Below are 12936 nucleotides of genomic sequence, written 5' to 3'. Positions count from 1 at the left end.
TTCAGCGATATTGATTCTGTGGGCTCATGGTGTTAACCCAATCCATCTGTTAGAAAGGTCCCTGAAGAACTTTCATCTAGCTAATGATTTTAGCTTTCTGTTATATGAATGCCAATTTGTCTAACACCCTTTGTTTAATTCCATATCTTTTAAATATTGTCCTTTGAGTTTAATTTATTAGGTATGTGAGGAAACGGGCTGCTTTGGGGTCTGAAGTATGGTGTATTAGAGATCAGTGGATCAACTGGATATAACTGAAATGTAACACTATCTCTTAATCATTTCCAAATAATGAAACTTTTCCCTTCCATTCCTAAGTGAAGCGCTTTTGTGAGCTTCAAATTAGATTTTAGGTAACCTTATCCTTTGAAGAAAGCCCAAGTTTGTAATTCTTTTAGATTGGTTATCTTTCCAGTTTACTGAAACAAATAATTGAGAAGAATCCATTCTTAATAAAGGTTTATGATTTAACGTGAGAACAGAGAAACTATTTTCATATTGAAATGTGATTTTTAACTTATATTGAATTTTGGAGCCTGTTGACTTCATTGAGCCATTTGCTCACTTTACCCACTTCACCCAGCTGTAAATTTCTGTTCAGATGGAAGGCCTTGCAAATAATATAGTGTCTTTATTGAAATTCAGTCACTTGTGAAATAGTAAGGCTTCCCTGGGATACTCACTGCAGGCCCAAAATACACAGAAGAGTGATTGGTTGATTGATTTAAATTCAGTTTGGCAACATACAGTGTAACACCCCATGCCCATCCCATCAAGTGCCCTCCTTAGTGCCTGTCACCTAGTCACCTCATTGCCCCCATCCCTCTCCCCTTCTGCAACCCTTTGCTTCCCAGAGTTAGGAGTCTTTCATGGTTTGTCTTCCTCTCTAGTTTTTCCCCACTTGATTTCCCTCCTTTCCCTTATAGTTCCTTTCACTATTTCTTAAAAATATGGAATGCTTCACGAATATGCTGTCATCCTTTCACAGGGGCCATGCTAATCTTCTATTTTATTTTATTTTATTTTATTTTATTTTATTTTATATTTTATTATTATTTTTTATTATTTATTTTATTTTATTATTTTTTTAAAAGATTTTCTTTATTTATTCATGAGAGAGAGAGAGAGAGAGAGAGGCAGAGACATAGGCAAAGGGAGAAGCAGGCTCCCCACAGGGAGCCCGATGCAGAACTCCATCCTGAACTGAGATCATTCCCTGAGCCAAAGGTAGATGCTCAACCACTAAGCCACTCAGGCGTCCCTCGTTCCAATTTTAGTATATGTGCTGCTGAAGCAAGCACTACACAGGATTTTGTATTTGTTCATCTACTCTATTAGAATTTGTTTTCTGATCTTTTCTCTGAATATCTGGAGTGGGTGTAATTCTCACTTTTTCTTTCTTGCACTACAGTATTTAACATGTCATATATATATATACATATATATATATATATTTTTTTTAGATTTTATTTATTTATTGACACACAGAGAGAGGCAGAGACACAGGCAGAGGGAGAAGCAGGCTCCATGCAGGGAACCCGATGTGGGACTCGATTCCGGGTCTCTAGGATCACACCCCAGGCTGCAGGCGGTGCCAAACCGCTGCGCCACCGGGGCTACCCTAACATGCCATATATTAAAGTGAACATTTCTATAACATTATTTTTTTTAAGCTATTTATTTGAGAGAGAGCGCACGCAAGAGGAGGGAAGAGTCAAAGGGTGAAGCAGACGCTGCACAGGGCTTGATCCTTGGACTCCTGGATCATGACTTGAGCTGAAGGCACATGCTTAGCTATAAGACTGAGCCTCCCAGGCACCGCTTGATAACATTTCAATTGAATTATCACAACCACCCCATGAGGAAGGTCTAGAGATGATGAAACTGAAGGGTTTTAAAATATTGTTTTATTTGTGTTTTTGTTTTTTGCTTTTTTTAATAGAATGAGCGATTTGTCCAAGATTGGTTGCCACTTACAATTGGTAGAACAGATATTTCTGACTGACCATTTCTTGCTCTTTTCATTGTGCCACACACTTGATATTATAACAGAATTTGCTCCAGTTAATTTTTCTTAACACAAATTTCTCTCTGAACTTTAAATCTTCAAAACATTTTATTCTTAAATTTGTCACTTTGAAATAATTTCAGTTACAAAAAAAGTAGTAGACGTATTATAAGGAGTTCCAAATATTCTTTACCCAGATTCCCCAAATGGTAACATCTTATATAACCCTAGTACAATGTTCAAAACCAGAAAGTTGCCACACAGTAATTTTGATAATTGTCTGCTCTGACTTGAACTTGCATTGGTGCTTGTGGTTGGTCATCTCTGTTCTAAATAAATTGGGTTGCGTGTATTTTATTTAAAAAGACAAATGAGAAAAAATGTGTTTTTTTCTTTTTTTTTTTTTTAAGATTTTATTTATTTATTCATGAGAGATACACACAGAGAGAGAGAGGCAGAGACATAGGCAGAGGGAGAAGCAGGCTTTCTGCAGGGAGCCCGATGTGGGACTCGATCCTGGGACTCTAGGATCATGCCCTGGGCCAAAGGCAGGCACTAAACCACTGAGCCACCCAGGGATCCCCAAGAAAAGTGTTTTCTGTATCATCTATTGTACACCTTTGCAAGTGAGTTAAACCTTTATTTTGATGGTTGAGAAAATGCCATTGTTTAAAGTAAAGTGGTCCTTTATGAATCATTTGTCCAGATCTCCATATGTATATGAACAAAATGAAATATATGACAAACTTTGTTATTTTAAAGTTCCTTTGTACATTATAGTTTTCCCAGATAATTTCTTTTTGCTTCTTAATATTTTAATCTAAGGAAGGTAGTAAGGCGTTAGAACTATAAATGACAGTAATCAAGTTGCTTTATTAAAGAAATGCTTAATCTGTGTTTTCTTGTTTATCTTTGAAGACCACTGTGGTCAGAAAATGCTTTCTCTTGAACTCCTCAGTATTCTCTGTTTACCTATAAAAATGCTTGTATAAAATCATGCTCTTTATAATTACAGTTTTGAAATTGTTTTGTGCAGAACAACTGAATTATCAGACCAGTTGTAGGATCAGTATTCTTTTCTCTGGCAGTCTTTATTACACAAGGATGAGGTTTACCTTAAGTGTCTTATCTCTGGACTTGAATAGTAGTTAGTGAATCCAGCCCTTGGTAGACTTATTTGGGAACATTTCAATTACATATAACCTCATATAATGAGCGGTCTAGATTATTAAATTTTCTACAGCTTATTGTTTTCCTGTAGTTAAGTTTTCATTTTCCATTTTTCTTGGAAAATTTCCAAGTCCTATCAGACAATCTAAGAATACTATCAGACAATCTAAGAATTTCACTCAGGTTACTGTTTTTGCTTTTCATTGACTTTGGGAAAAACTTTATTTGCTTTCGCTTCCCTCTTAGGAAATGTTTAGAATAACTGAAATATAAAACTTGTTAACTACAAAATTACTCTGTATTCAGGTAATGGGAATTTAAATCAGGAAATCTTCATTGACACTGTAGAATGTAAGTTTACATGAGGTGCTATTGTGTTATGAAGCAAGTGGGGAAAATTCTAGATTTTCAGATTTCATAAGCCTGCATAACTTTTAATAGTTGAAAATAAAAATTAAGGGCCAAACTTTTTTTGCTGTTGTTTACAAGTTAGGTGGATTACCTGTGGGAAGAAATGATAAAAAATATTCCATTATTTCTTGGTTGGAATCACTTTCATATTAAAATTTGAAATTTTGCTCTGAACATTTTTAGTTATTTTTCATTTTCTTCCAGATTACATTTTGGTAATACATTTTGAATATAGCCTGTCTTGGTCTTTACCATTTTTATCAGTTTTGATTTTTCCCTTTTGGATGAGAGCTTTGTCCAACCAACATGGAGAAGTACAGCTTTAGGGAGCAAACCTGGCTCCAGGGTTGTTTGCTGAGGTCCTTTTTATGTGGAAAGAATGGTTATTACCAGGGAAGGTTTTCCTTTTGTTTTACTTGCTATCCAGATGCTGCTCAGACTCTCGCTCTCGCACAGGATCACAGTATGGATATTCCAAGTCAAGACCAACTGAAGGTAAAATCACCACACGGTGACTTCTTTTGTTGTACAGAGTGGCCCCTTCTCTGTACCTATGGATCTTGGACTCCCAAGACCTTTCTCTAAATGTGGTAAGAATTTAATAAGAAAGGTTCTTGGGAGTTCACAGACCAGGGACAGAGTGAAACTTCTCTGTTCTGCCCATAACAGAGTTCCAGTCTCTGAATCTTTCTTTGGGATGTAGCACTTCTGATCTTCAGTTCCTCCAGTTGCATTTTCTTTGGGGTTTGTGTGTGCCTGTGTGTGTGATGGTATATGTATATAGGCGTTTGAAGAAAACGGCTTTATTAGACTTCAACAGGCTTGTTGCAGTTAAGTTCATGTCAGACCATTCTGAAAGCTTTCCCAAACCAGACCTGGGAAAACTTTATGATCATTTTGGTATGTGCTGAGGGTTTCACACGTTTTCTGAATTATGCCTAATTTTATAGTCTAGAGGTTTTATATTGATTGATAGCCTGTTTTTAACAGTAGATTTTGGCCTTTTGTGCAGAGATTTTTTTCCCCCCAGGTTTGGGATTCTCTTAGCTCTGCTCACAGTGGGTTGAGGAGAGGTGTTGCCTTTATCTGATGACTGTTGTGAACTCCAGAGATCTCTTTCTCGTGCGTAACCCATTGTGCCGCACAGTAACTGGTGAGCCAGAATGGAACTGCTACATCCCCTGGTCTCAGTCATTTTTACTGCACTAATAGAAGTCTTTCCCTTTTTTTCAGCAAAGTGCAGAAGAAAGCTCCAGTTCCAGGAAAAGAATGGAAGAAGGCAATATTCCTACACTGCCTACCTCACAACATAAATGCAGAAATTCTAGAGAAGGTAAGTTTTGGATTAAAGCTATACAGACTTTTTCTTTCTTTTTTTCCCTCTTCTTTTGTTGATGACATCTAGAAAGGGGATTTATTCACATTAAGCACTATCTATAATTGAGACCATTCTATAGACCACAAAAAAAAAAATAATGCACTTTCTTTGCATATGAAGTTGGAGGGAGCATATGTCATACTTACTCATTCTTTTCAGAATACTTTTTCTTAAGCTTAGTGACCATTGTTAACTTTGAAGAGATGGTAGTGCACTTTTAGCAACTTGTGTTTACTGAGATGGAGCAAGACTAGGAAGGTTAACATACTAATAGAAGATTGCTGCAGATTTATCGGTTTGCCACCTGGTAAATCAGCTGCCTTGGCCTTTTCAATCTTGACATACTTGTATATATTCAGTCTGGTTAGGATTTTTATTTTGGTTTGTTTGCTTGAGGCAAAGGCTAATTTTGTAGAGTTTTGAAGTTTGCCAAGATGATATATACTTGGTATGTCTAAGCAAGAATGAGACCTTAGAGACCTTAGAAGCCAAGTAGTTCCTCTGCCCTTGGATGGTGGTCCTCAAGATCTTTAATATCCACCCTTGATATGCTATGGTCAGGTTAAGTGAGTTAACCAGTATTTTAGTTTTTCCCAAGCTCTGCTTTAGAAAATACCTCCTAAACTTTTTCCTACAAAGGTATATAAAATCATAAATTACTCAGAGGTATTAGATGGCATGATAGTTTCTAGTTTAGGTACCTGGCTCATACTTGGAGCAATGACAGGTTAGACTTTAACAACATCCCGGAAAGTGATACTGCTGAAATTGTTTTATATGTTTAAAATTGGATCCATTTATCATGCAACTGAATTTTGAACTACCTAGTTGCCTTGGAGCTTATTCCAGTCTGTATGGTATTAAATGTGTAATTTTTTCCTTAAATGCAGATTCTTGCTAATTTGCTACTCAGAAGGCTATTTGAAATATAAGAATCACCAATTCAAGAGACTATTACGTAGTTTGTGCTGTACATTTTGAGAGTAAAGAGCTTAGTAGTTTCAGGAATGTGTGTAGGTAGAAAGGACAGGCTTTGTATACATGGAAGAGATGTTTCTGTTCCCTTTACAAGATGTTAGCTTGACTAGACGAGGATAACTTTAATATGGCATCATCTCAGGAATTTAGGTTTTGATAATTTTAGTAATGAGTAAGTAAAAAGCTGAACTTTCCCCTGAATTTAATGGGCAGAGTTCAACATAACTTGTAAGTAGGTAAGGTCATCTTTTGTTCTGACAGGGACAGGGACATTGCAAAAGTTTTCAAGCACATGTACCTCAGCACATTAAAACACCTGTGGTTGCTATTGGCATGGCTGGTGCATTTGGAAGAGGTAGAGGAGAGGGAGAAAGTAGGAAAGGAGGGAAGCACAACAAAAAAAGATGGGATGTGTGGTAGCAACAAACTTATGTTTGTAACCACCTTGAATGTCATTTGGGTGTATAACACGAGATCTTTTAGTTGGAATATGTGGTGCCTTCTTATGTTTCGAGTTTGCAATATTTCTAGATCTTAGATAACTCCAAAAGAGCCCATTGATCCAGAAAGGACATAGGTATATATTTACTTAGACAACCTAGAGTTCAGTGTTCTGTAATGGTTGTTACCTATCCAAACATGAATTTGTGAGGAACATCCATAAATATGTGGTAGCAGTGAGACTGCCTTGACAACCTTGTGAAGGCCCATTTGGTCTGGACTGCCTTGCTTTTATCTCAGGTTGGACATTCTGCCACCACCATTTTCAGTTCAGTGAATTAAGCTATTATCAGGCATCATGTACTAGAGCAAGTCTTTCTTTAGTTATTGCCATGGTATGAATGCCTAACATGGCAGTAAATGACCATTTTGAAATCCTCTTAGAACAATGTCATTGTTTGAATGCCTTCAGAGTTTAGATTTTTTGATAAGTAATGATACTAGAAGCAGATGATCATTTGCTAATGAACAAGGCCTAAATTCGAGAGGTGGTCTGGGCTCTGTGACTGAGATACTTGATTTTGGTTTCTTTCATACTGGCCATAGAAATTTCTCTTTGCCTGTCTTATAAAGAGATTGTTAAGTGTTGCAAAGTGAGTTTTAATTCTTAGTGTTGTGTACGTAGTTACTTTCCTTTCCATTTGACTGCTGTAGATGAAGACTTCATAAAAAACTTAACCCAAGATGAGACATCTAAGCTGGACCTTGGGTTTGAGGAGTGGGATGTAGCTGGGCTGCCTTGGTGGTTTTTAGGAAACCTGAGGAGCAACTATACACCTAGAAGTAATGGCTCGACTGATTTACAGACAAATCAGGTAAATGTCACATTTGAAGAGGAACTTTTTGTTTTTTTTATGGAAGAGTAACATTCTTGGTTACTCTTGACCACACATTGCATTCTGTAAGAATTCTCATTCAGTGCTATGACTTTAAGTACCATCTGTGTGCATCTGATGCTCAAATCTGTATCTGCAGCCCTGACCTCTTCTCTAAATGCCCAACTTCTAAATTCAGCTGCCTACTTAACACCTCCAGTTAGATGATCTGACATTTAACATGTTCAAACCAGAGCTCTTGATTTTTTTTTTCTAAATTTTTCCCCATACATTTCTATTTAGCCTTTCCTTTTTCACAAATCTACCTTCTCTCCAGTTATTCCAGCCAAATCTAAGGGATATTATTGATTTCTTTCTCTGTCACACATCACACTCAGGTTATCAGTTCTTTATCCAAAGCAAATCCAAAATCTAACCACTTTTATTACTTCTGGTGTTAACACCCCAACTTAAACCATAATCATTCTATTCCTTTATCTTATTTTATATTCTCTCTTACACTTCTCACTTTGAAAAACTATTATTCTATTTTGTTTATGTATTTGCTCCCACTGAAATGTAAGTCCAGGGCACTCTATTCTGTTACCTTGTACCTAGGAAAGTATCTGACACCCAATAGGAGTTCAGTGAGTTTTTGCTCAGGAAATGAATGGATATAGAATAGTGGCAAAATACTAAGTTCTTTCCTAGGAATATTGGAGAAAAGCATGTCATGGAATATCCATAGGTGAATGCACAAAGAAGGTTATATTTAAAGTTGTTCAGGAATCCAGGAAAGAGGATAGAAGATACGAGTTACCATCAGTATTTCTCATATTCCAGTAAACATTTTTAAAAAGATGTTAATTAAGTAATTAATTTAGAGAGAATGAGCGAACAGAGGGATGGAGAATCTCAGACTCCTTGCTGAGCACAGAGCCCAACATGGGGCTCGATCTCACAACCCTGAGATCATGACCTGAGGCCAAGTCAAGAGTTGGATGCTTAACTGGCTGAGCCACCCAGTCACCCCTCAATAAACATTACTGAACATAAAGGAAGTAATATGTCACAGTTAATGGAATGTTTTCTAGATTCTTCGAGTACTATCTTTGGAAAGGAATTTAGGGAACGGATTTTTTTTTTTTTTTTTTTTTTTTTTTTACTTGAGCAATTACAGAGTCTTTAACTTTTGAGCTCTTTGGTACAGTTTCTTAGATGTTATACCTTATTTACTGTTAAAATAGAAAATTCCTTGCCAGGCTCCCTATATCCATTCATTAGTTTATACATAGTGGGTGCTAGGTAGGTACCTGTTGAATAAATAGATGTTTGCTGAAGAAAGGCTATAGGTATTCTTTGGAGATGTGTGAAGATACTGACTTTTGGGTCATTTCTGTTGGTTCAGTGTCATCGATAAGCCTCTGACTACAGAAACTCACATTTGTTTTTTTCTTTTAGGATATAGGTACTGCTATTGTTTCAGACACCACAGATGACTTGTGGTTTTTGAATGAATCTGTATCAGAGCAGTTTGGTGTGGGAATAAAAGTTGAAGCTGCAGACACTGAACAAACAAGTGAAGAAGTAGGGAAAGTAAGAGACAAAAAGGTATGTTTGGAAAAATTTCATGTTGTATTTATGGGCACATAGTATAATCTGTTCAGATCTGGTATGTGACTCTGTACCACAGAAGACTCACATAATACCACTCTTTTACTTTTTAATGTTTTCCTGTATCCAGTTTTAAGATTCACATTGTCTTAAAAATACACTGTCTTAAAAATAGGATAGGACTGTATTGGTATAACTCCTTCTTCCTTAAAACCAAGAAGCTGCCCTTTCCTACTTGTCTAATCTCTCAGAAGTGGAGTTTTTTATTCTGGAGACCTTACTTTGCTAATAAGGGGCAGAGTTGTTGTTGTTTTTGTTGTTTTAAAGATTTTGTTTATTTATTAGAGCATGCACAAATGTTGGGTGAGGAGGGTCAGAGGGAGAGGGAGAAGCAGACTTCCTGCTGAACAGGGAGCCTGATGTGGGGCTTGATTCTAGGACTCTGGGATCACCACCTGAGCCAAAGGCAGATGCTTTAATAGACTGAGCGAGGTGCCCCTTCAAAGCAAAGTTCTAAATGGCTACAGCAGCCTGTAGGAAAAACACTTCCTGGTTCTTGGACATCTCAGTATCTTCCATAGTCATTCATATCTAAATGGAAATAGACAAGTGAGTTCTCCTTACATAACTTAGAGTTTAAGTAAGAGGAAAGAAGAGAATTAGAACTCTGAATACACATGATGTGAGTACACCAAGGTAAAGAGTCATAGAAACATGTGCTCAAGTCTCAAAAGAAATTGGACAGCAGATCTAATGTTGACATTGACAAGATTCTTAGTAAACATCTATTGAGTAAATATAGCAAAACACAGACCTAAATAGGTTCATCTTTTTAGGAGATCTTCATAGTGATTTGGGTTCCTGAAGGATATCCTGGTATGTCTGTAGGCAGATTGATGCGTGGGTCCTGCTAGAATAATTGTATGAGTAGCATTAGAAGAGACTGCAAGTGGCTTGAAAGAAGACAAAGGTGACATTTGGAAACTTCCATTGAGAGAGATGGGACTGGGGGATCCCTGGGTGGCGCAGCGGTTTAGCACCTGCCTTTGGCCTAGGGCGTGGTCCTGGAGTCTCGGGATCGAGTCCCGCATCAGGCTCCTGGCATGGAGCCTGCTTCTCTCTCTGCCCCCCCCCCCCTCTCTCTCTATGTCTATCATGAATAAATAAAATCTTAAAAAAAAAAAGAGAGAGATGGGACTTAAATACTTGAACTTGTGTGAGAAACTTGTGTGCCATACTGAGGTTCCTAGTTGTGCCATAATTAATTTTACTCCATTTACTAGATCACAAAATAGGGTCTTAATTTTTAGAATTTTAAATTCTAAATTTAAAAATTTAGAAGATACTTCCCATATTTCTTGACTTTGTTTCCTGGTCCATGGGCACATTTTTATAGGAAAACCAGAGTATCACATAACTAGTTTTACTTTTTTGTTGTTTTTAGGTTTACTTTTGAATACGAAATTTACTTTTCATAAAATACTTTGTTTTCATTCTTCACATCTCAGGTCCTTATTTTATGTAGTGTCTTTCACTTCATTTTTTTCATGCAGTCCTTATTCTTGTGTCTGCCTGCCTAGATTCCCAAAATAAAAAATTTCCACATTTAACGATTTGTAGCTTTCCTATTCTGATACTGTTTATTTTAATTCAGATCATACATTTGGGTACCCTCTTGTATTTGGTGACCCTTTTGCACACTTTTCAATCATTTCTTCTACTGAGCTGCCAGCTGGGCATGCACAGTCATTTATGCCATTTTCTTTTTTAAGTGCTAGTGATAGAGGCAGAATGTGAGCTTTAAATTGAAGCTCTTCTGTCTCTTTTGCTCTCAGGTTATAGCCTCATCTTAACTAGGTGAACCTTACTAATGAAATGTCTTTGCCTTGCAGGTGATTGAAGTGGGGAAAAATGATGACCTTGAGGACTCTAAGTCCATAAGTGACGATACTGATGTAGAAGTTACCTCTGAGGTATGAGGAGCTGTTTTGCACCACACGTCTTCACTGAGAATGTTCTAGCAGTGCATTTGTGTTGCAGAAGGCCATTTCCCCCATTTCTATCTCCCTTTCCTTGATGTTAAGACATGTTGGCTTCTCTATATCTTGTTAGAGGTATTAGAATTTGGAGAAGAGGAGAATAAGTTGATCTAATCCTCTCCCCACCTTGAAAGGGGTGACTTAAATGCCTGTCTGTATGCCCTTCTCCCTGCTAACAAAATTCTTTGGATGTGATGCAGTGGATACACAGAGTTATTTAAAATAGTCCTGTACTACTTTGCCCACTAAACAACTCTCCATAGGTAGATCTATAAGCTATCTAAAATTCTTTGTCAAGGATAAAGATCATATTTTCACTGCTTTCTTAAAAACAAATTAATGGAAAATGACTTAATTTCTACACAAGTTTACACTAATGGAGGGCTAGTAAATGAACATGTAACATTAAGCTATTAGGTATTAGGTGTGGATTTGTCACCAAATGTGACAACTGATGTTTAGACTCAGACCTTACCTTGCTTTTCTTTTTTCATTCTAGTTCTCCACTTTCCTTTCAATGCTTCCCTCAGCTAACTTGCTGGAAAGGAGGGTGGTGGGGGAAGGAGAAGGGAGGGGATTTTACAGTTTGCTGCTTGGGGATAGAAAAGTTGTAGGTTGTCTCTGGTGTTGATCCTCCCCCAACTCCCAGCCCGCCACTGTTGACCATTATGATAATGCATTGCAAATTAATCTGTGCATAGCTAAGTAATAAGGTGGAATATATTGGTCCATTAAGTGTTCTTGACCATAATACAAATAGCAGAGATAAGTGTTTCCATCTTAATCAGACTTCTATGGCTACTTGGGCCCAGAAAACCTATTTAAGCAAATAGACTGTATTTCATCAAATCAAAGATGCCATTGAATTTAATAAGCCCTATTATTTTATGTACTACTAAAGAAGAAAAAGTGATGCCAATTAGACTGTGACACACCATTAGTTATGAGTTCTAAGTCTTTATGAAGTCCTTTTGAGTATCTGTATAGCATTTCATTTTTTTCTTTAAGATTTTATTTGTTCATGAGAGAGACAGAGAGGTAGAGACATAGGCAGAGGGTGAAGCAGGCTCTTTGTGGGGAGCCTGATGTGGGACTCGATCCCAGGACCCCGGGATCATGACCTGAGCAGATGCAGATACTCAACCACTGAGCCACCCAGGTGCCCCTAGGACCATCCAGTTTAATAGATTATTGTGTCCCCTGTCTCTTGGCCTAGGCAGTTGAGTTATGCCTTCTAAACTTGAAGTGTGCAGCCTTCATTCCGAAAATTACCAAGTCTGCCTGTGTCAAATCATTGGTCCTGTCAAAAAACCAGGCAGTTATCCACATTAAATACTCTTGTTCTAGGTAGCTACCTTTGCATTAAGCAAGGCATTTAAAATTCGTTGAGCTCTAGTATCTCCTAATTTGAATATGGAGAAGTAGGCAAAAAGTTACCGGCATCCAAGGATGGAACATTCATTTTTCAGAGGGTAGGGCTTAGGCATAGAGTTTGTAACCTCTGATCCTGAGAGCAGTGTGAGAGCTTGAGTAATGTAGTTTTCAAACCTCATTTTAATTTTAGGTTCCTTTTTGCCAAATTTTATAACATTTCTTAATGGGAAGGAATGTTAGCTTTTCTTCATTCTTTAGTGTCTTGCTCAATAAAAGAGTAAGTTGTACAATGAGAAATGAACTAAAAAGAAGGCAGCAGGGAAAAGCAAGCAATGTAAATTCCATCCAGACTAGCTAGATCTCCAGAATAATGAGTTTAGCTTTCTTAAAGATAGCTGTTTCATATTTTGACTTGAAATGGCTATTGTAAAAAAAAAAAAAAAAAGAAATGGCTATTGTGTCACTGTCCTTGTAAAACTTCTCAAGACTTTCTTACATGTGGCTGTGGGATTTGTTCACATGCAAGGCTAGACCACTGATGTGGAATGTCTGGATTCTGACTAGCTTGGTGAGATGTTGAGATTTGGCCTACTCTCCCTTTTTCTCAGTTTCATGTTCACCACTGACTATTAATTGGCTGCACTTGTC

General features: G+C 37.3%; 1 protein-coding gene and 1 pseudogene across 15 annotated transcripts in view; one reads left to right on the top strand and one right to left on the bottom strand.

Annotated features, from left to right (window-relative positions):
• The window catches only part of MDM4 (MDM4 regulator of p53), a 66263-nt gene that overhangs the window by 33874 nt on the left and 19453 nt on the right, over positions 1-12936 (top strand). For 7 of the 15 annotated variants that reach the window (XM_072814477.1, XM_072814478.1, XM_072814475.1 and 4 more), the window contains exons 6-10: positions 4017-4084; positions 4823-4922; positions 7101-7261; positions 8723-8872; positions 10768-10848. In XM_072814477.1, coding sequence (XP_072670578.1) covers positions 4017-4084; positions 4823-4922; positions 7101-7261; positions 8723-8872; positions 10768-10848 — 560 coding nt within the window. The remainder of the gene's footprint in view (positions 1-4016; positions 4085-4822; positions 4923-7100; positions 7262-8722; positions 8873-10767; positions 10849-12936) is intronic. The other 8 variants (XR_012025764.1, XM_072814481.1, XR_012025768.1 and 5 more) reach the window with 5 other exon arrangements.
• On the bottom strand, positions 945-1032 carry LOC140627080 (U6 spliceosomal RNA; annotated as a pseudogene).

Source organism: Canis lupus, chromosome 38, assembly GCF_048164855.1.
Source record: "Canis lupus baileyi chromosome 38, mCanLup2.hap1, whole genome shotgun sequence".
NCBI classification, from domain to species: Eukaryota; Metazoa; Chordata; class Mammalia; order Carnivora; family Canidae; genus Canis; species Canis lupus.
Note: the sequence above shows the minus strand (reverse complement) of the source record. Positions and strands in the feature narration are given on the sequence as shown.